At 55.3% G+C, this 22,091-nt stretch overlaps 1 protein-coding gene across 3 annotated transcripts; it reads right to left on the bottom strand.

Annotated features, from left to right (window-relative positions):
- Positions 1-4,472: 4,472 nt before the first annotated feature.
- Positions 4,473-13,721, bottom strand: CCDC9B (coiled-coil domain containing 9B). Of its 3 annotated transcripts, XM_019442568.2 has the most exons (11): positions 13,570-13,721; positions 12,634-12,747; positions 12,255-12,362; positions 11,424-11,576; positions 11,207-11,332; positions 10,363-10,562; positions 10,027-10,085; positions 9,381-9,434; positions 9,181-9,280; positions 8,557-8,599; positions 4,473-8,473 (listed from the first exon to the last, which is right to left on the bottom strand). In XM_019442568.2, the coding sequence occupies exons 1-11, from the start codon at positions 13,579-13,581 to the stop codon at positions 7,934-7,936; spliced, it is 1,509 nt and encodes a 502-aa protein (XP_019298113.2). In that variant the 5' UTR covers positions 13,582-13,721; the 3' UTR covers positions 4,473-7,933. The 3 variants fall into 3 exon arrangements, with proteins under 3 accessions (XP_019298113.2, XP_053745172.1, XP_053745171.1); XM_053889197.1 differs by lacking the exon at positions 13,570-13,721 and having other exon boundaries at positions 12,255-12,420; positions 12,641-12,747; XM_053889196.1 differs by lacking the exon at positions 13,570-13,721 and having other exon boundaries at positions 12,255-12,420; positions 12,634-12,743.
- Positions 13,722-22,091: the final 8,370 nt, after the last annotated feature.

Here is a 22,091-nt window from a genome sequence, read left to right as displayed (position 1 = left end):
GGCTGAGAGCTGCGGTGAGGATAGGCCACCTGACAGCACCACTGTTCTCACCTTTAAACCACTGGCCCCTAGATAGTTCGAAAAGTGCCAACACTGGGAAAGAGGTGCTGACATACCTGCAGTGGTTGGCCAGAGCTTTGTCCACAGGGGAGCAGGTGAGAGAGCCAAATGGCTCAGAGAAGGTGTAGGTTGCTTCAAAGGTGAGGCTTTTTCACGCCCTAAAGCAAACAATAAAAGACAGGTGGGTGAAAAGCAAAATAAAAGGGATTAGCAATGCTGCAAAATACACGGCACACAGTTGAACTCAGCTCATTATTAGACAATGCTGCCCAGTACAAAGTGGAGTGAGAAGCCGTGTTGGTGGGGCCCCCTGAGGCCTGCACTTCTCCAGAGCTGTTGGGGGTAGCTTCTGTGCTTTTACATCACCTTGTAGTCTGCAGGGAGCATGGAAAAAGTCCGCCCTTCTTTTATTTCCCTCTTCAGCCTACACAATGGCTTTTTGTGAGAGGGCTTGGTAAGGCAGAGCAGAAGGGAAGTGAAAGAGTTTCCAAGGTTCTTCTAGTTGCCCCCCCACCTTTGTGTAGACGGTGACATGTGGCTTTTGCAGTTGCACACAGCTTCACGCATTGGGCACATACAGCGGAGTGTGTGGCAAGAGCCTGCTGGCTGATAAGAAGGACACTGTTCGGCCAGAACAGGACTGGGTTGGTGGGGAGCAGTGGCCGAACAGCTTTATTTTCATAGGTTAGAAATCAGCTGCAAAAGTGCCCGTCAGGAAGGAGAGGTCTGTGCAAAAGGGGGTTACTCTCCTTTAACTGCTTCCACCATTAGGGTAATTTCTAGGTGTTTACTTCTATTAGAAGTTACTGTGCACATTTATGCCCTGGCAGCCTGAGTTTGAAGGAGGAGATAATCCTCTTTTGAAAGTGAAGTTTTGGAGGGCGAAGGATCAGGAGTTTGCTAAGCTGTTCAGACTGAGTTTGTGTTGGAATCGTTTCTTTCCCCCATGATGCTGAGGTGCAGAAAAATGTGTCTCTGAAGTTTTAATCCTAAGAAAGACTTTTCTGCCTAACAGCTCTAGATTTCTGCACAGTATGAGAGCGCAGCTTTGGAAGCTCTTCGGTCTACCTTGTTTTCCAGTTTTCACTAGGGAATTCTAAGATGCTGTGTTCTTCAGTTGAGTATTTATATCCTGTTTTGAAAGGCTGGGTGGAGAGCATCTACTTGTTTCTACATGTTTCTTTAAGGGGAACCAAAAGGTCAGGTCCTGAGCTTTAGGGCTACCACAACTATTTAAAAGGGGTAATAATTGTCCTCCCCTTCCTGTCTGCAGAGAATGGAGGTATTTCTGGAATTGCAATGCAATAACAAAAGGGCCACAGCTGTATACTTTTTCCCTTTTTTTTTTTTTTTTGTCTCTCAATGGAGGGCAGGACCACAATAGCTTTGGTCATTTCACTGGACCAGCGCTAAGCCCGGTGCCTGGCACATAGTAGGAAGTGCCTAGAGTTGGTTGATCATCTGGTTGATCACTGCGTTAGATAGAATTGGCCCTAGTATCAGTGTGATGTCACTGTCGTAATCCACTTGGATACCCACATCCACAGCCCATAATCTGGTTCGAGGGAGTAGAAGGCTAAAGAGAAGCCCTGCAAATCACAGCTGTACCAGCCATTCTGGCCACAGTTTCTTTACGTCCAAGTTAAAGGACATGGGCTCAGCCTGCCTGTTCTTTCCAGGCACAAGACATACACAGCTGTAGTCCATGTAGCAGTCAACAGACACAACATAGACTATGTGGCCCGTTCGTTGCCCCCTCTGTCCCGACCCTATGGCCTAATGTTGAGCTATAAAAATACCTGCTTTATTGACAGTTTTGGGTCACATCTGTTTTAATTGCTGACCTAGCTTGTGGGTTTCTGCTGCCAGAAAACCTGTGTTATACTCTTTGTTCCCTCCAGTAGCTAGTTTAAAAAATAAAAAAACAAGGACTTTTTTTTTTTTCACCACATGCCCAGGCTCTACCAGGCTCTCCATCCTAAGTGTACAAACAGCCGTGACTCCCAAAGTCATGCACTGTGTCCATGAGCCACCTGGTCAGTGGGGAGCACCTGGGCCAAACCAGTTCCATATAAACATTCTATAAACATTGGCCAAGATACTACTGAGGGACCAGAAAATTCCCACCGAATTCTTGTCCTCAAGAAATTTACAGACATGCCAATAAGAATCTACTCTGGTCACTGCCCTGTTTTCTTAACTTCAATAATCTGCTTTTAAAATAGTTTATCAGTTAACCAGCAGTATGATTTTAACTCCCCGTAGAATATTTTCCACAAATCACTACCATTAATTCAAGAACTATTTATTTAGTGCCTGCAGTGTGCCAAGCGAGCCTCAAAAGTCCCCAAGCCAACGTGTCCAGAGAGGCAATTATGTTGATTACCAAGAAATTCCTTTTAAATATACCTCTCTCAAAAATAAATAAACAAGCAAACAAACCTCTCTCTGCTAACCTCAGTGTTTAGAGTCATGAGTTGAGGTTTCTGCCCAGCTTATGACCTAGAGGCCACCTGCCCGCCCCCCCCCCCGCCTCCCCCAGCTCTCTACTGGTAGTTGGGGCAGTATTGTGTCATGGCAGTCGGCCTCTGTGCATGGGCAGCTCACAGCATCATGAGGACCTGGTGAGGGGAGGCAGTGTGTTCTTGGAAGGGACCCTGAACTGGAAAATAGGAACCTTGTGGACTCCATAATAGCACTGGTTAGTGCCTTGACCCTGCTTTTTCCTCCTAACCAAATGGGAATTCATGAGAGCAACTGGAGGTAACAGATGTGAGAGGGCTTGGAGATGTTGGGAATAAAAGTGCAGCATAGACATAGGAGGGAATATATTTTCTAGGGAGTGTCTGTCCCCTTGGGCATAAGTGATGCCTGGAAAGAAATGCAAAGGGGCAGGTGATAAACATCATAGCAGGGCCCAGACCATCAGCGTCAGCATCACCCGGGACCTTGTTAGAAATGCCATGTCTTAGGCCGCATCCCAGGCCAACTGGGTGAGAGATTCAGAGGCTAGAGCTCGCCTTTGTGTTTTAACTAGCCTTCCAGGTGATTCTGACTCTAAAATCAAAACCACCGGCCCAGACTTTGCCTCCGATTCTGTAACTTAGGGTTTAGGTGTTTCTGTTTTGACAGATGGCTACAAGGTGACTTTTGACCTTTTTTCTCAGTTGAAGCCAGCTGCCCTGCTGGGAGAAAAGCAAACACTGTATCCCCAGAGTTTGTAAGAAAAAGGGGGAGAGCCTGCTGCATTACTGGTTATCTTTTGAAGGTGCCAGGAGAACTTGCCCTGGAGAACTGGTAAAGGAGGCAGGCCAGAAAGAGTCCTCCCTCCCCCTCCCACTGATGGTGTTTGCCTCACCTCCTGCCCTGGGGCCTGCTGCTCCTGAGTCAGACCTTAAAAGGAGCAGTGGGTGCCACACTTGTTCTTTCTGGTGCCAGGTCTGTGCTATTTCACTTCGTCGGCGTCAAGTGGATGCTTAATGAGGGGCCGTGACGTAGGCAGGCCGACTTGAGAGAAAGCAGCCTCAGTCTGTGCTTCTTGCCGCTCTTCTCCCTGCCTACCCCGCCTCGAGTCCAACCCTCAGTGAGGCCATGGCCCCCCCTGAGTCAGCCCTTCCGAGTCCTCCCCTCAGTGAGGCCGTGGCCCCCCCTGCGTCAGCCCTTCCGCAAAAGCACCGGCAGTCCTCACTCAGAGCTGCTTGCTGGGTCTGTGGACACTGATAAGTGGCTGAAGAGGCAGAGTGAAGTGGTATCTTTAGTTTCTCCTATTCCTTTGACCACACCCCCCTTCCCAACTTAGTCCCCAGAATAAGAAGATATGGCCATGTGGGGATTTTTGCCATTTCCTGTGGGGTTTTTTTTTTTGGGGGGGGGGGGTGGGGGGATAGGAGGGGTTGTGCCATCTTTTCCTGTTATTCCTGTCCTGAAGCCAGGGTTGGGACTGAAATTGACTGGTGGTCAAACTCTCCAAACTTGTGCCTTGTTAGATAGCTGGCTCTTCCTTGACTGTAAGAAAATACAGTCGTGCTGCTCCTTTGGGGGGGAAAAAAAACCCTTAACTCCAGGAGATCTGAGCAAACCCCACAAGGGAGTTTGTTTCTGAGGGAAATATTAAGCAAAGACTGTGGCGGGAGTTCATGAGAGTGCCACTGATGGAAACAGAAGAGGGAATGCGCTGACCTGTGGAAGTCGGTGTGCAGAGGTAGGGGCAATGCTTAGGAATCTCGGTGACCCAGCTCGTGAGGCTCTGAACTCCAGTCAGCTCCTCCAGGACAGTAAAGGAAGCTCACAGTCCTGGAAGGCTGGGGAAACTTTACAAACCATCCCTTGTTTCCCTGAAGTGTTCTGATCCTAGTGAAGATGAGACTGGAAGAGAAGGTAAAGGAGAGGATAGGAAACAAAGTAGACAGAGATCAAACCAAATAGCTATCCATTTATTTAACACACAATGACTGAGTGCCAGGCTACTGCTGATAGAGTGCCTGCTGTGGGCCGGGGATATTTTGCATTCTCTTTCATTTTCTTGACAACCCTTCAAGGTAGGTGTTACTGGCCCCATTTTTCAGATAAGAAAACCAAGGCCTTAGAGGTTTAACTTGACCAAGGTTACCCAGCTAGCTGATGACAGACCTAGCCCATGTCTGTTCCTACCCTGCTGCCTCTCCTCAAAAAACATACCTCCCTTGCAATATGGTCTGCTGCTCCCCTCTGCCAAGGTGCCAGGGGCTCAGGATGGAGAGATATTCTGCCCCTTCTGCCCTCCGTGTTATGAGGCCCTAAGTAAAGCTGTCATTGCTCTACTATTCTGCAGGCACCTTCCTTCTCAGTTCCTCCAGCTCTGTGCCTGGGTTCCCAATAGTGCTGTCTCATGAAGAGCTTCCCACCTTTGAGGAAAGTCTTGTCAGCTGGTTGGAGAGGAAAGAGGCATCTAAGAGGAAGTCTCCCAGCCAGGCCTTTAGACAAAGGAGCCAGGAATTGTTGCAGCCAGGCTCCCATGACCCTGAGGTTTATGGAGGGGTGTCTATGCTTCCCTCCTTCTCCACCGCTGGTTCCATCCCAGGGGAGGAGGGTGCTCGCCCCCTTAGCTGCAGCCCTGAAGAAGGCTCCCCCTTTGTTGAGAAAAGCTGTGATACTTTTCTGGCACTACAGTCTTCCTAGAGTGAAGACCGCCTGTGCTGGTCTCTGCACTCTCTAACCCCTAGTGACTCCCATGACATCCTTTCTCCTAATGTCCTTCTAGATGTTACCCTCAGAGAGAGAAACCCTATTTTTCCATAGCCCTTCTGCCCAGCTTTCTTTTCGTTTCTTTCTTTTTTTTTTTAAGTTCATTTATTTCAAGAGAGGGCACATGAGCAGGGTAGGGGCACAGGGAGAGAAAGAGAGAGAAAGAGAATACCAAACAGGCTGTGCTCCAACTTGGGGCTTGATCCCACGAACCGCGAGATCATGACTTGAGCTAAAATCAAGAGTCGGACGCCCACCCGAGCCACCCAGGCCCCCCTTGCCCAGCTTTCTCTACTGCTTAGGTTCTGTTTGTAAGGGCCGAGCCAGATTTCTGCCTGAATTCTACATCCCCATCCCATAGTCAGACATACCTTGACATATACCCTCTAACGAAGGCCTGTCTATACGGTTGGTACCATGGAGGCAGGGCGGGGGGTGGCCATTGGGAGCAGTTTGTGAATCTTAGAATTCAGATTCTTGATGATGATGGTGATGATAATGATGATTACTGTTATTATTATTTTGAGACATCTGAATTCAAGGGCTCTGCTTGAATCTGCTCTTCCCCACCTCTATCCTTTGGGAGTCATGGGTCAGGCCCAGGCCCCTGCTCCAAATACATATATGTATGACTGGAGAGAAAGAGGAAAACTTCAGTTGGAATCATTCGCCCTTACCTATTCATGTCTCAGAGGGGTCTTCCCACACGCATAAGAATATTCCCAAGCCTTTTCAAAATTCCACACCAACCTCTTCCACCCCCTTCACCTTATCCCATTCCCAACCAGCTAACCAGTCTCCTCACTCCCCGCTACAGGAAGTTGGCACCACCTACTCACTGGCCTCTCTGGAACCTTCCCAGGTGCCTCAGCTGCCCACCCAACTCTGAAGCCAGGAAGCTTGCACCCGGCCAGGGGGGCCCTCGCCGGGTCCCCGACATAGCCAGCAACAAGTCCTTAGAGTCTAGAGTCTGTCTTTGGCCCTAGCTCGCCATATCTCCCAGCCCAAACCCTTCCTACTCAACCCGCAGTCCAGGAAACAGCAGCACAGCTGTCACCTGGAGCCGATTAGAAATGCGCATTGCCAGGCCCCCCACAGACCTACCGAATTAGGACCTGCAATACTCTGCGCCTTAACATGTGAGAAGCACTGCTCTAAACAATCTGATCTGCTGAAAAGACACCCCCTCCTCATGCTTCCTGCAGCCCTCCCTCCCTTCCACAGTGGAGAAACCCTGAGCATGATCTGGACGCTCCCTAGAGAACCCAGAGAGGCTGGTGAGTGAGGCCTGGGACCCTCAGCAGAGAGGAGCAGCCACCACCACAGGGCCAAAGAGGAGGGGAACAGAGGGGGCCACATGGGGAGATCCAGGCAGGAGCTTGGGGGGCAAAAGACACACGTGGTGAGAAAGGAAGGGGCACCTGCCTTTTCGAGCAGAAGTGAGATGGTTCCCTTTGGGCTCCTCCCACCATCCCCAGCTCCTGTCAGGCTCTTGCAGCCAAGAATGGCTCCTGTTGTGCAGCCTGGGGCTGCTGGATGCCTGAGTTTCTCCCTCCCTCTTGCTGGCAAAGTCACCATCGCCCACCGGCTGCACTGCTGGTAGTGGGTGCTCAGGAAATGTTTGTTGAATTGAGAGGAAGCCACAGCTTGTGCGGAGTCTGAATAATTCACCAGCCGTGGGCCTCAGGGGAGGGGCAGGAACAGAGACTAAGTAGGAAACACAAGTCCTGAAGTTGTACTTCGCCAGAGTCGCTGTTTCTCTGTCCCTTGTCTGAGTCCTTGCTATTGCATGACCTTGGTGCAGGGAGGTGGTGGGGGAGAGGAAGTAGGAGATGGCAGGAAATGGCCCTGGGCTGCAGGGCTGCCCTCTTCCCTCCCCTTGGGGTACACTTGAAGTCTGACCTGGGTAGGGGGGAGGGAGGGTGTCCCTGCTGGTGAGCTTTCCCACCCTACTGTGGGGGGGGGGGGCGGGGGGAGACGCTATTCTCTCACCACCCAACTCCACCCCATTTCAGAGAGGAGGCCTTTCCAGGAACCCTCTCTTTTGCAGAGGAGACCTGAGCTCCACTCTCCTGTCCCCAGCTCAGTCCCCACCTGCTGTGCCCTCCCTTTCTGGGCCTCAGCCTCCTCTTCCAGGAAGGCAGGAGGCTGCCAGCTGATGGCTGATGTTCCACTCGTTTGCCATCCTGTGAGTCTGGGGCTGTGAGTCACCTGGGTGCAAGGCAGAGGCATGGGAAAGGGCCCAGGCCTGGGCTGGTCCTGCCAGCTACTGAGGCTGCCTCCACCTCCAAAGCCACAGCTGGAAAGAGAAGCCAGGCCCTGGGGGGTGATAGAGGCCAGGTGAGCCAGGTGCTGAGTGTTTCCAAGCCTCGCTTTCTTGCCAGCCTCAGAGACCAGGTGTGACATAGGAATACACCAGGAGCTTTACCTGCAGGTGAAAACACACCCGTACACAGGGATGTGCACCTGAGATACAAGGAAGGCCAGCTCCTTGCCCTCACGATGTCACCCCACTGGAAAGTTTGCCCAACTGCTCAGCTGGACTGCCACAAGCCATCAGCAACCAGACACCCACCACGCACAAGAGTCCTGACTGCATTCTTCCCTCCTCCTCTGCCCAGCCCGGCCCCTTTGCTCCCAGGGGCTTTGCTCAGCATCTTCCTGCGGGGCCTGGACCTCCTGTCCTGCTTCTCACACCTCCTGCGCCCCTTGCTCTTTGGCCCATTCCCCTGGTGGGCCTGCTTCGTTGTGCCAGGCCCTGCTGGGCCCCAGCCTTGCCAGACCTGTCTTCTCTGGGCTCTAAGGGCCCTGCTCCTCCTTGGGGCTTGGAGCAAGTCTGTACTTCCGGCTCAGCCTGGGGGTCATTCAACCCCGGGAGCTGCTCAGAACCATCTGGCCAGGACACAGGGTTCTCCTGGGCTCCAGGCCTTGGAGGGAGCACACACACGCTCGCCCCAGGCCCAGGGCTACTGGCTCCTCCTAGAGAAAGGTCAAGGGGAACCAAGTCAGTGTTTTGTGGAGAGGCAGGTTCTGGACTGGCTATCGAGACTCCTGACTCCCTTTTTGGCCCCTCTGGGGATACTGAGGCTGGGCTGGTTGCTGGGGCACTTGTGGGTCTGCTCAGCTCCACCTCGCTCTGCTTCTGTGAGTGTTCCTCCTCGCTCCGACTCTTTCTGGTACTTTGGCTTCCCTGAAACAAGAGATTGGCCCTGCTGGCTGGCGAATTCAGAGCTCAGATCCCCAGCCCGTCCCATCCTATTCCCAAACACCCACCTCCTGGCTCTCCAGCTCCTCCTTGCCTTCCTTCGTCTCCCACCTGTAGAAACACGACACATGGCAGGGTCTACTCCTACCCATGCCCTTCACATCAGTTGCTCTGTAGCCAGGGGCCCATGTTCCCAGGGAGCACCTAGACCCCAAGGGTCTCAGAGGAGTGTCAGAGCCAGAACAAGGCTCCAGAATACTTCCCTTCCAACCCGACCTTGTTCCCCAAATCCTGCCATTTCCTCTGAAAGCCAGCCACTTGAGCTCCATCCCAGGTGCCCAGCTGATGTTTATGGCCAGGCCTGGGGCACCCTGAGTTCCATGGAGACTCTGGACGTGTCCCTGCCTGCACCGCCTGGGAAAGGCATGCCTGACTTCCTGGGGGAAGGCAACTGCTGTAATTACTGCGGCCTCCCTGGGCACCAGGCTCTCGCTGCTGCTGCCTTTGCTGCTGGCCTCTTCTGGAACCTCATTAACCTGCCGCCAGGCAGCCGTCAGGCAGGAGGCAGCGGCCCTGAGGCCCGGAGCATGAAGCTGGACCAGTGCTGGTCCTGACCTCCCAGGGGCAAGGGAGATCCAGGAAATTAGGAAGCCCAGGTGATTCCCCTGATTTTGCCCCCTGCCACCTGTTACCTGCGGGCCCTGCCAGTCAGCCTCTCTGTCCCCCGGGCTTTGCTTCGTGTGGCAGACACCACTGAGGATCTGCTGGGTTGCCCACCCCGAGTAGTACCACCTGCAAGAGATGGCCCACGAATCAAGCAGAGAAGAGGGCATGGCAGCCCAGCTCCTTCACCAGTTCATGCAACCCTGCTCCTCCTTTATTCCCAACTCACCTTTACCATCAGGGGACAAGGGTGGGGGCTGTAGCTTTCGGTGGCTCCTGGGACCTAAGTGGGGCAAAGGAAATGGGGAAAGAGTGGGGTGATAAAGGATCCAAGGAAGCAACACCATTTTTCCAGGACCAGGAAGCTGTCTGTCTTTCTCCTAGTCCAGTTGTGGGTGTTCTGACTCCCCAAAAGAGCCCCGGTCTGGGGATCGAGAGAGCTGGGTGCCTGTGCTCACTTTGCCATTCCTGGCTAGGTAGCTGGCTGAGCCTCTCCAGCCCCAGCTTCCTCCTATGTGAAGTAAGGGGACCAGCAGTTCTAAGAGCTCTGTCCCTACAACAGGCCAGGGACAGGGAGACTGGAGCTTTCACCCGTGAGGGACCAACTTCAAAAGGATCCCAGTGCAGACTTCCTGTGAGCCTCCTCCCTGGAACTGCTGGGGTCAGAACCCAGGGTAGGAGCTGTGGGTTTGGAGGGAGGGAAGGTGCCCTGCTCTAATAGAAGGGAGAGGAAGAAAGATGTTCTTCCGTGCCTCCTCCTAGCTCCAGAAATAAGTGGCACACCAAGAGACAGAGAAAAGAGGGGAAGCAGGGGGTGGGGGGAGGCTGTGATAAAAGCCAAGGAGGGGAAGGAGGTGAGGTGGGTATTGGCTCACCCCTGGTGCCGCCCGCCCTGGCCGGGCCCTCTTCTCGAGGCTTGCTGGAGTCCTGTAGCCTGTGGAGCCAGAGAGTCAGGCTGCTGTGGGATGGACACAAGCTAGGGCAAGCCTCACACAACCACTGCCTCCCCCAGCTCCAACCCCAGAACAGATGGGGGAAAGATGGGGGACCCGGTGCCCGCCCTGAGCCCAGGGCCCAACCAGAGGGCCCAGGAAGACTCTCAACCACCCTGGAGAGGGTCTCACCAGCCCTCCAAGAAGCACCCACAGTTAATCCTGCCCTAAGCCCCACAAGCATGTCAGTCCAACAAGCTGCCCAGCCCTGCCACCCACGTGGGCTTGGCCTTGTCCAGGTCCCACGGGCGGCGCCAGTCACCCTGCGCGTCTCTGTGCCTGGCCACACGGGCCAGGTCGATCTGTTCCCGCTCCTGCTTCCACTGGGCGTAGTCCCAGCCCACCTCCTGGGGTCCCCCCACTGGTCGGTGGGGAACCGGGCCTGGGACCAGGCCTGGACTCTGGGGCTCCCGAGCACCCTGCAGGGAGAAGACACTCAGCACCATGGGGTAGAAGCAGGAAGGCCTGGGCTTGGAGTGGAAATCTGGATACTACTAACCCCTTCCTCTCCAGGTTTCCACGTCCCCGTCTAAAAATTAAATCCATTCCGTCTCTAACGTGTTGTTTGCCATAGATACGGTTTCCATCCACTTGTTAGCTGTGTCTTTTGGGCAAGTTACTTAACCTCTCTGTGTATCATTTTCTCATCTGTAAAATGGGGATAATAATAGCACCTATCCACGGGGTTATAGGGGAGGGAGGGTATGGACAGGCCCGGAGTGGAGAGGCATCTGGCAGCGGTCAGCAAGAGCCAGTACTAGGGGCTGCTGCCACCTAGAGGTCACACCTGGCACATGGCCAGTCCCCTGCAGCCTCCTGGCCCACCCCAAGGCCCGTCAGAGATCCAGTTAGGGTAAGGGGCTGACCTCTGACTTCTCCTGTCTCTCACTGCAAGGCCCGCCCAACGTGGAGACTGGCCAGAGAAAGGAAGAAGGGGTGGGAATTTTTGCTGATGCTACCTGGGCATGTCCCCATAGATGAGGGACATATGTGACTCAGCTTCTCCGCCTCCCCCAGATGAGCACTGCCACTTTCATGTCCCCATTCTCTCTTGAAGATGTACCTTCCGTGCCGAATCTGAGCTGACGGCCATCTGCATGGAGGGGGTCCGGCCCAAGCCCCCTCCAGGTGACCCTCCTGCCCCCCGGTTCTTTGCTCTGGTGGGCTTCTCACTTACGATCCGCTTGGCCTGGAGGAGGTGAGGATGGGTGGTGTGGCACAGCCAGGTAAGAAGAGGCCGTCGGCCTGGTGCCTGGGCTTCCCCCGCCCACCCTGCTTACCTCAGCTTTGTTCTCCATGGTCACAGCCAGCTCCACCCGGTCCCCCAGGCAGAAAGTACCGGTGTGATACTCCACCTCCTCATCCTCAAGCATCGCACCGGCTGCTTCAGGTCCGAGGGATCTCACCCAGTTACGGCTGACCACCCGCTTCTCCTGAGGAATGGGATGCCATGCCCTCAGGCCACATGGGCAGGGCTGAGCAGAGCTGGGCACTGAGTCCTCTGGGAGGTTCCCCAAGGCTGGCTTCCAGCCCTGGACCTCCCTGGAATGCCCATAGAGGAGCTGATTCTATGGGGCATTCACATGCCAGTGGCATTAGGTTATCCAGGCCCTGGGGCCACTCTGGGGCCCAAGATGCCACAGCAGCCTGTCATCTCTGAGCTGGGAAATCCAAAGCACTCAGACAATGGGGCTTTGTCCCTCCGATACTGCTCCTGGCTTTCGGCCCCACTTCTCTGTCCCTGTAGGGTTTGGGTTTTAGGAGCAGCCTGTGGTTTACAGCACAGGTGCAGGGCTATGGGACTGGGAAAGGGTATGGGGAGGTTTCTATTCGGTGGCCTTTCAGCTGTGGCCCTTTGGGTGCAGGGGGACTGGGTGGGCTGGGCTGCAGAAGGCTGGGAACTGACGGGTGAGCCCCAGAACTGTGAGTGGAGGAAACAGAGGAGCAGGAGCGGTTGTCTTCCCCTGACGCAGGCTGGGCCTCCACCTCCTCGCAGGGCCGGGTCCCCAGGGCCTGGCATGGTGCCCTGTAAACTACAGACCCTCCCTCAGCACTCGCAGAGCAGCTACAGGAGTGAACAACCCACGCTGTCACCCCGGGGTGGGGCTTACGCCGGGAACCTGGCTGATAGTGACAGTGAGGCCATCAGGTCGGAGGAATTCCTGCGCGGTCACAGCCATGCCCCCCTGCTCCGCCTGCCGACGGTCTTCCTGGATCTCCTACGGGAGGGCCCGGGGTCAGCACAGGCCATGGCCCCCCAGACGCACACAGACAGGCCTACACAGAGAGACACCAGTGGGACACCAGGGGGCAGAGGCACGGCATCACGGAGTCCCCAAGGTCCTCGCAGAGTTTCTGAGATGAACCACATGGCCCTAACCCTGGCCCCAGGCCTAGAGCCTACAGGGAGAGACCGCCACGCAGGGGTCTGCAGGACAGACAGGGAGTGCCCACCCAGCTGCCCTTCCCGGCCCATCACAGCCCGCTCACCTGGTACCTGCGGAGTAAGGCCTGGTTCTTCTTTCGAAGGGCCACTATCCTCCGATCCAGCTCTGCATCCTTCTCTTCCTGCCTGCTCAGGGGTGACTCAGCTCCGTGAGGCCCCTGCAGAGGGCAGGGGGCCCAAGCTCCTGACTGCCGGGCCCATCCCTTATCAGGCCGCTAACTTTCACATTGACCTGAGAACCATATTCTTACCACGAATGGAACCCAGCTCTCCGGAGCTAGGCTCACAAGGGGGGATGGCACATGGAAGGTCCCAAGTCCCCACCCTACTAGGCTTGTCTGCCCGGCTCTCTGCCTCCTCAGGGGTTCAGATCAGGGCCTCATACGGGGCCCTCGGCTCTCAGCAGTGGGCTGCCCCTCCCCCGGGCTCTCCAGGGAGCTCCACTGCCGAGAGAGCCTGCCGAGCAGGAATGAGAGTTATAAATGGCTCTGGCAGCGGAACCTGCCGTGACTGGGAAGTTGCCAGGGGATTCAGGAGGTCGAGGAGGGGAGCTGTTTGGCTCCCAGGCCCAGAACCACGGTAAAAAGAGAAGCCCCTGCTCTGTCCTGGGCTCCCAGGCCCCGGGCCCCACTCCCCAGGCTTGCAGCCCAGCCTGTGGGAAAGAGCCACCGTCGCGAGCCCAGCCTTTCCAGGCCTGAGCTTCTTTCCGGCAGGAGAGAGCGAGCTCCATGGGCAGGCCCAGCAGAGGAGCCACCCTAAGCAAACCATGCCTCTGCCCCGAAATCCCCAGGTCTCTCCCTGTGTGGCTGCAGGGTCTCCCTTGTAGCCAAATGCCCCTGCCCAGCCCCCTGCAGGCCTAGGCACAGCCCTGTTCCTCCCAGGCCCAGCTGTCCCCAGCTGCCCCCAGAGTGTGGCTGCCTGGTGTCCCGGCCTCCTCCCAGCCCCCAGAAGCCCCCCGCCAAAGGTGAGGTGCCACTCACAGCCGAGTGCATGGCAACAGTGGGCACTGAGAGAATTCCAGAGCAGCCCCAGGGGAGCCAGAGCCGGAGGGAAGCCGGAGCTGCCGAGCCACCACCGGAGCCGGGCCTCTGCTGGCCTCTCCCTGCCGGCTTCACTGCTCAGCACACGAGATCATGTTGTGATTACAAAAGACTCCTCTGGGCTCACAGCCAGGAATGCTGTCGCCGCCGCCCCCACCCATCCACTCTCAGAGGGCAAGGACCAGGGCACTGGCCCTGCCCAGCACCTCTCTCCCTGCCCCACCCCAGCGTCCCCAGAGACAGGGCAAGAACCTTTTTCTGTCAGGTTGGCCCACGCAGGGGGCCTGGCTGCCCCAGGCCCTGCCTTCTCTGAGGCTCTATGCCCAGCAGAGCCCCAGCCTGGACGCACCTGCAGAGGGATGGGCAGCCAACAGAAGCCTCCATTCCTCCCAGGAGTAAAGAGCCTACAGGATGCAGCTGAGCCCATCGGGCATCCTAGTCGGAGGGACCCCACCTCAAATGAGCCTCTCCCTATTTGTCCTCATCAGCTCTGGTTTCAGGAATTTGAAGGGACCAAGAAGCTCACCTCCCCTCGGCCACCAAATACTACTACATACCTGACATAACACCATTAGTCATTCCTTTAGGTTGAACAGTGTCTTCCCTGTGTTTTAAAGTACAGCCACTCCAGAGAGGCTCAGCTGCCCAAGTCTCCCCTCAGTATGGGGAGATGGGCCTTCCCGCAGGGCCCATGCCACCGCAGCCCAGAGCCGGCCACTCAGGGTCCCAACTCTGGGCGCTTCCTGGCCTTGCTCTCCAGGACTGGCCTTTCATCCTCTCCCACCCTGAGAAAGGAGGCAGCCTTTCTCAGGAAAATCTCTCTCCAAATCTTCCCAGTATGGCTGAGGGAAGCTGCTTGCCTGGCAGTCCCACTCTTAGAGCCCCTGGGAGCTGAGGCTTGGGGTGCTGGGAGGAGGGGTGTCTCTCTGTATCAGGGGTACCTATGGTCTGTTTCAATAGCTACAGGGCCCTGACCTCCAAGACCTGATGGGAGGGAGAGGTCCCTGAATCCCCCACATTCCTGATGGAACAGGCCTCAGTTTCCCTAATCCCATGATCTGTCTCCAGAGCAGAAATCCTCGCTGCCCTTTCACTCCTCCCCAGGCCAGCCCAGGCAGCCAGAGTTTCAAGCTCTACTCCCCTTGACCCATCCGTTCCTGCCCCCCCCCATCCCTACCATGGTTAGCCTTTTTCCTGGCCAGGCCTTCACACAGCACCCCTGACCCACAGCCAATCTCCACAGCCCCAGAGTTCCCATCCTGCTTGGAAATGCCACCACAGTCTCTTCCTTTCCTGCCGGATGTTCCCACTGAGTCAGACTCTCAGCAATGGTGACGTACCCAGTCTCCTCTCCCTCTCTTTTTCTCTCTCTCTCCTCTCCCTCTCCTTCTCCCACCCTCTCTGTGTGCTACCTCACACAGGATGCTGAGTTTCATCCTAGCCCCCAAAGGCCCTGGTGGTCTGGCCCCCAAGCTTCCCACCACGTACCCCACACCGTGTTGTTGGACCTGGGAGGCCTGCACAGCACCAGCCTGAGATGGAGCGACGCAGCAGCTGAGACCTAATGTTCTCCATCATCTTTGGCTCTCAAACCAGGTCCGGGGTAGTGGGGTGTAGATACAGGAGGCTACAGGGGTGAGGCAAGGTCGGCTGTGCCCCTCACCCCTGTTCCCAGCCAGGGTCAGGGCAGGACAGCGGAGGGAGACAGGAAGCACAGGTAGCAATCCGGCCATCCCATAGGGAGGGTGACAACCCCCCTCTTCTGGAAGGGCCTTCAGGGAGAGACCGCCTAACCTAGTGAAGGTCCCCAGGCCCATCGGGCTGCAGGTGCACATTTTCTAGGACAAACCAGTGATCAGATAGGGCCCCACAGTTGCTGACCGTGTGCTTGCCAAATGTTACTCACACAATACGTCGTCCCTCAGAGCAGCCCCTACATTCTCCTATTTTCTCCAGAGTCTGAAGTTTGCTTGTCTGCTCCCCCAATGGACAGAGGCTCTCTGAGGGCAGAAATGGTATACCGAGTGCCTCCAGATCCCCCGGGGCCCGGCATAGTGCCCTTATAAACTACAGACCCTCCCCAAGCGCTCGCAGAGCAGATACAGGAGGGAATAACCCGCGCTATCCTGTGCGTGGCTGTGGGTGTCCTATGTATGTGCTTTGACTGCCTTTCTCTCCACCCAGAAACACACCGCAGCGCTGAGTAGTGGTAAAGGCCCCTATGAGGGGTAAAGAAAGGACCCCTGTCTGGGGGAAGTGGGAGACACCATGTCTCTGTTACTCCATGCCACCACTAGGGGACAGCAGAGTCACAAATCCTGATGAGGTGTGGGGTCTCTTCCCCTTCTTCCCTCCAGCTCCCCAGCTCCTCTCCCTCAAGTCTCTGTAATCCCCAGACTAGAGAACTCCCAACTCCGCCATCTTAGAGAAGCTATACAGTTGTAGAAGCCTTATTTTATTGATGAGAAGTGCCAGAGAGATAGCACCACCTGCCCAGGCCACACTGCCTTTTGTGTCACAGGTGAGACTAGGAGCCAAGGCGCCTGCCACCCAGCTGTGCACTTTCCTGCCCCTCACCCCCAGGTGGCCCCCAAAACATTGTTTCTGCAGATTCTTCGCTCTGTGCCCTCCTCTTCCCTGCGCTGAGGCGGACCCATTGTCCTGGCACCTCAGCCATGGGTCCTGGTCAACAGCTCTTCCCTGGCTCCCTCTCGGGTGGCCTGCCAGCTGGGCCCATGGCCACACACCTGGAGTGGGCTGTATTTGGGTGGTATTCGTGGTCCGTGGTATACATACCCAGAGCCCATCCTGAGGACAAGATGGCTGCAAATCTGGGGATTGTCACTGAGGAGGAAAGAGGAGAGAGGCCTGCAAGGGAGGAAGGGACTCTCTGGACCACACACCAAGACTGGGAGCCCAGATCTGACAGAGACCCCACTCCTGGGCCTCATTCACTGTTTCCAGAATGGCTGCCCCTGCCCAGGGCTGATTAATAAAATGTAAGCACTCCAGTCCTTGCCCTTCCTCAACCTTGACATAAGATGGGGCAGAGTGGGATGGGGGAGTCCAAATTAACTTCACTTTCATTGACTGTATGACTTTAGGGCAGTCCCTTATCGCTCTGGTCCTCATCTGTAAAATGAGGTGTACCTACTCCTCCAAGTCATTGGCAGATGAAAGGAAATGACACGTCTTATCTATATCTGGAACAACACGCCTCCCAGAGTCAAGCTCAACATAGTTTTCTTCTTGCCTCCGGGAACCGTGATAGCCACTTTGTGGATGCTACCACTACAGCATCCTTTGAGGGGCCCCAAAGGCTGCCTCCTGCCAGCCTGCTGGGATCTGAACACACTGAAGACTTCTGAAGTGTGAGGCCCACTTGTGACCTGATAGGGAGATCCTGAGGCACCCCCTCAGCATCCTCTCTGAGCCTCCCTTCATGATGACCCCTGCCCAGCAAATCCTGTAAGGCCAGGCTCCTGCCCCACCCCCTGCAGGGAGTTCACCTTGACTGCTCCCCTCCCTCATGCCTCGTCCCCTCTGAAGTCCCAGGCTCTGGCTGCCATCTCTGGCCAGCTAGCGCCGATGCTGCCAGAAGTAGTCCCCGTGCTTTACCTGCCTCTGGATCCCACCAGGCCCAGTTCCAGGCTCACATCCCAGTGTCTGGGAACCATTCCGGGCTGGGGCCAAACACTTAGAGATCACTGGGGCCACTTTCCCCACTCTGGGTGGGTGGTTGAGTATTGAGGAGGAGGGCGGGCAAGGCTGGATTACATGAGCACCCAGACAATAGGCAGGCGACCCTCCAAATAGGGAGAGGCAAGAGGGTGGCTTAAAGCCTCCTGGGTTTCCTTTCCTGCAAACCCACTCTCCATCAGGGCCATTCCTGGCCCAAGAAACTGCTTTCCTCCCTCCTCCTGACCTGAGATCTATGCAAGGCGATGCAAGCCTCTCAGGGCAGACCAGGCCCAGCCCTGGGTGGGGAGGACTCAGAGTACATGAAGTAGGGCCAGGACACGCTCTGGGCAGGCTGCAGCCACGGGGGCAGTCTGGGCCTCGCCTTTCCCCAGTACACGCATGCCAGAGCAGGGTGGGGCTGAAGCCCTTTAAGGCATCAGGAGGCAAAAGGCTGATCTGGGGACCCACTCCTCCATTCTGCTTTCCAGGGCACACCCAAGGCTGGGACATCACATGCCTTCCAGCTCCTGGCCCAGCAGTGAGAGATGAAGCCCCGGGTTCTCCCTTGTTTGGGGCTCTCTTCTCCATGACGGGTGCAAAGGTGACTCACAGTGTTCTCCCAGGACCCAGGACCCACCCCTGCCCCCAACCCCTAGCCCAGAGCTGCCCACAACCAGAAGCTGAGTGCCACCCTGTCAAGAGCTGGCCCACAACGTTAACGTTAACGGGGTATCTACTGCATACTTGACCTGGCCGAGGCAATGAGGGAACCGAGAGGCGAGGATCCAGACTCCACCTTACCGGCACTTGCCAACACCAGGCCATGTTAGCCTGAAGCCAGGGCAGCACAGGGCACGGGCCAACCGAGGAATTTTCCAGCTGAGCCTCAAGGGGATGAGGAAGACTCAGCAAGGGGGTGGTTGTGAGAGGGCATCCCGTGAATGCATGATGGCAAGCGCAGTGGCACAAGCAGGGGGTTGTGTTCAGATCCCGGAGGGAGGGGTCTGGGCCAGACAGAGCAGTGGGAGTCCAGGGAAGAGTGAGCAAGGGAGCTTCAGGAGGCCTTAGAGCATCAGCATGGGGGAGGGGGCATGGAGTGGAGAGGGGAGGAGCCAAGACAGCATCCAGGACTCAGGCCTGAGTGTGGGGAACAGGCCAGACTTGCCTGCATGCACCCAGGGGGCTCTTTCCTCTGGGCAGGCAAATAGGTTGGAATGCTGGCATGGGACAGACAGGTTCTCCCCCCACTTGAAGCTCATCACAGGGGCCTCTCATGGGGGTGAGGTGTGGGTGGGGTCATACCCTCTAGGCATAAGGAAGAGGTCTGGCCCAGTTTTGAAGAATAGAAAGAAGGAAAGAAGCCCGACAGAAGGCAGAGGGCTTGTTGAGAGGTGACCTGTCCACTGAGAAGAGGGAAGGTGCTTTTGAAATGGCCAGGGTTGACATGTCCCCTCTCCAGGTGGCATCACCCAACCTGGACGCTTCAAGGCAGGAGAGGACAACCTGGGTGAAAGCACGTTCAGGGGCACTTGGGTGGCTCAGTCGGTTAAGCGGCCGACTTCGGCTCAGGTCAGGATCTCGCCGTCCGTGAGTTCGAGCCCCACGTCGGGCTCTGTGCTGACAGCTCAGAGCCTGGAGCCTGTTTCAGATTCTGTGTCTCCCTCTCTCTAACCCTCCCCTGTTCATACTCTGTCTCCTCCTGTCTCAAAAATAAATAAAACGTTTTAAAAAAATTAAAAAAAAAAGAAAGCACGTTCCATGGTCACCACAGGGAAGAGGAAGCAGCCACAGGCTGGAGAGAGAAGTACAGTGACCAGTTTTCCCAGCTTGCCCGGAACTGACTCCATTTTAGCACCGGAAGTCTTGAGTCCAGAACACCCCTCAGTCTTAGGCAAACCTGGAAGTTTGGTCACCTTAGGGGGAAGGAGGGCATTGGAAGAAGCTGGGGCTGGGGGGAAATGTCTCAGGAGGCTCTCAGTAAAATACTCAGTGATGCCAGAAGCCAAAAGTGGTGATATGTCCCGCAGAAAGATCTCAGTGTGCGCATGGGCAGGAATGATGAAGCCAGGAAGTCAATAGCTCATCGGTGCTAATACTGACAATGATGAGAACACCACGCACTTACAAACAGCACTGCCAAAGGCCTCACACCTGTGATGTCATTTGATCTCACTGAGCCTTGAAATCTGTGAATTAGCCAGGGCAGGTGTTATTAGCTTCTTTTTGGAGATCAGGGTCAGTGACTTGCCCAGAAGTCTCCGTGGTAGGGTGGGGTCTCCCCACTGCACCTGTGCTGAATCACTGAGGCCGATGCCCAGCCCTGCACACTCTCTCCAGCCTGTGCCCAAGACCAGCCACCTTTGCCCTGTTGCCGTGAGAAACCTGTCCACCCAAACTGTGTAAAGAAAGACGCCTGGTTCTCCTGCCTCCCTCCCCACCCTACAGAGCAGCCGGGGAGCAGGGTGCCTTGCTGGCTCTGCTGACAGGCATGAAGGGTCGTAGAGAGTGACATCCTGTCTTCATTGCCAGTCAGCACCCTCCCCAAGACCCCCCACCCACAGCTTCTACCACTATGGGAGACTCCCTTTGGCCTCTCCTCTCCTCAAGGCCAGAAGCTCCCCCCGGAAATGTCTCTTCTTGCTCCTCAGAGTCCTTTCCTCTATACTCGTGACTTTCTGGCAAGGAAGACCACCTCTCTCAGCCAGACAGTTCATCCAATCACTTGGTGGGCGGTCACTATCTCTAAGGCACAGTACCCAAGGAAAGAGGGGACACACCCACAGTTGAGGCTCTGCTCACCTACATCTTAGGGTTGGGAAGGGGAGAAGCCACAAACAGCATCCTCTGCTGTAAATTCGCTCTGCCTTGTCCACCACTGCTACGCATATCCTCCCCTACGGCAGGCCTCCTGTCCCCCCAGACCGCTCAGCCTGTCCTAGCTTCTGTGTCCACCCCTTCAAAACAGGCCTACCTCCTCTGCCCGAGCAAGGCCTCCTTGCCTCCTACCACCTGCCGGTAGGACCTGGATCCCGAGCTCAGACCCTGACTCCGGAGATGGTGAGAACTGAAACTGGAGCCCAGGGCATTGGGCCCCCACTGCCCTCCTCAGCCCTGCAGCCCCACTGTCCCTTTGGAGGTCCCTGAGGATGCAGGCCTCTCCTTTCAGTTTGCTGCCAAAGACTGGGGGTGGAGGTGGGGAAGTCATGCCACCAGGGTCCCCGAGAGGGAAAAGGAGGATTCCCAGAAGAGGAAGGCTTACAGGGCGGCCGAGGCTGGGTGCAGGGGTGAAGTGTGGGCTGGAGGGTGGGACGCTGCAGGCACCACACCTCTGTAAACTTCCCAGGACTCTGGCTGCCCTCTGTGCCCTGGAGCCCTAAAGGCGCACAGTTGTGTGCATGAACCCCACCTTCCCATGAACCAAAGCCCTTTGCCCATAATGTTACCAAGCAGGCTGGATATTTTCAGAAGAGCATTCCTGAAAGGAAAGACAATGTAGAGAGAAGAGGCCCAGGCGCTAGATGGGGTGGTCCTGATTAGGACTAACTACAACCTGGCTGGGTGACCTCAGGCAAGTTTCTTAACCTCTCTGAGTCCCGGCTTTTTTTTAATCTACAAAAGAGGGAGGGGGGGGGGGGAAATAATAACACCTTTCTCCAAGAGCTGATACGAGATCACTGATAGTGTAAAAAAACCTGACACAGAAATACTTTCCTTTCCACCATGGAAATAAAGGAGAATCACTTTTTCCTTCCCTCCATGTCTCAAATCATTTTCTGATGTGGTTATGTTACTTCTGTTTTTACAGCTTTTAACAGAGACCAAATCAACATACCATAAACTGCACAAACTGTGCGATTTGTTATGTGCCCCATGTACACTCCATGAAACCATCACCACAATCAAGATAATGAACATATCCATCAAAACCAACTATCCGAGTGTCCCTTCTAATGCTTCTCCTAACCTCCCCCCAGTTCCCACCACACTGTCCCCAGGCAACCACTGATCTGTTGTCATTAGTTCACATTATCTAGAATTTTACAAAATTTTAGAATTTTCTAGACGGAACTGCACACCGTGTCTCCTTCACATCCCACGTCCTGCACTCAGTGGAATGGTTTTGAGATGCAGGCGTGTTTTGGCCTGTATCAGCAGTTCGTCCCTTTTGACTGCTGAGTGGTATTCCATTGACTGCGGGCACCGTGGTCTGTTCAGCCATTCAGCCTATTGACAGACACTTGAGAAATCCCCAGTTTTTAGCTACTACAAAGCTGCCATGAACATTCAAGTATAATCCTTCGTGAGGACCTGTTTGCATTTCCCTTTGGCATGTTACTTTTTAAAAATGAGTTTTAATGGGGCGCCCAGATGGCTCAGTTGGCTGAGTGATTTCAGCTCAGGTCAGGGTTTCACGGTTCGTGAGATGGAGCCCTGTGTGAGGCTCTGAGCTGGTAGCACAGAGCCTACTTGGGATTCTTCCTCTCTCTCTCTCTCTCTCTCTCTCTCTCGCTCTGTCCCCCTCCCCCGTTTTCACTCTCTCTCTTCAAAATAAAGAAATAAAAATTTTTTTTAAAGGTGAATTTAGGGGTGCCTGGGTGGCTCAGTCGATTAGGCATCTGACTCTTGATGTCGGCCAAGGTCACGATCGCACTGTTTGTGAGTCCGCGCTGACATTGTGGAACGTGCTTAGGATTCTCTCTCTCTGCCCCTCCCGCCCCCAAAGTAAATAAACTTTTTGAAAAAATGACTTTAATGCAGTTCAGGTGCAGCCAGTTCATCCA

This window comes from Panthera pardus, unplaced genomic scaffold (assembly GCF_024362965.1).
Source record: "Panthera pardus isolate Hobbes unplaced genomic scaffold, ASM2436296v1 HiC_scaffold_24, whole genome shotgun sequence".
Classification (NCBI taxonomy): Eukaryota; Metazoa; Chordata; class Mammalia; order Carnivora; family Felidae; genus Panthera; species Panthera pardus.
Note: the sequence above shows the minus strand (reverse complement) of the source record. Positions and strands in the feature narration are given on the sequence as shown.

Coding starts and splice junctions, on each gene's coding strand:
- CCDC9B (XM_019442568.2), bottom strand. Junction 11,333..11,423: donor CCATGGAGAACAAAGCTGAG/GTAAGCAGGGTG, acceptor CACCTCCTCCAG/GCCAAGCGGATCGTAAGTGA. Junction 10,563..11,206: donor GCTCAGATTCGGCACGGAAG/GTACATCTTCAA, acceptor TTCTCCCTGCAG/GGTGCTCGGGAGCCCCAGAG.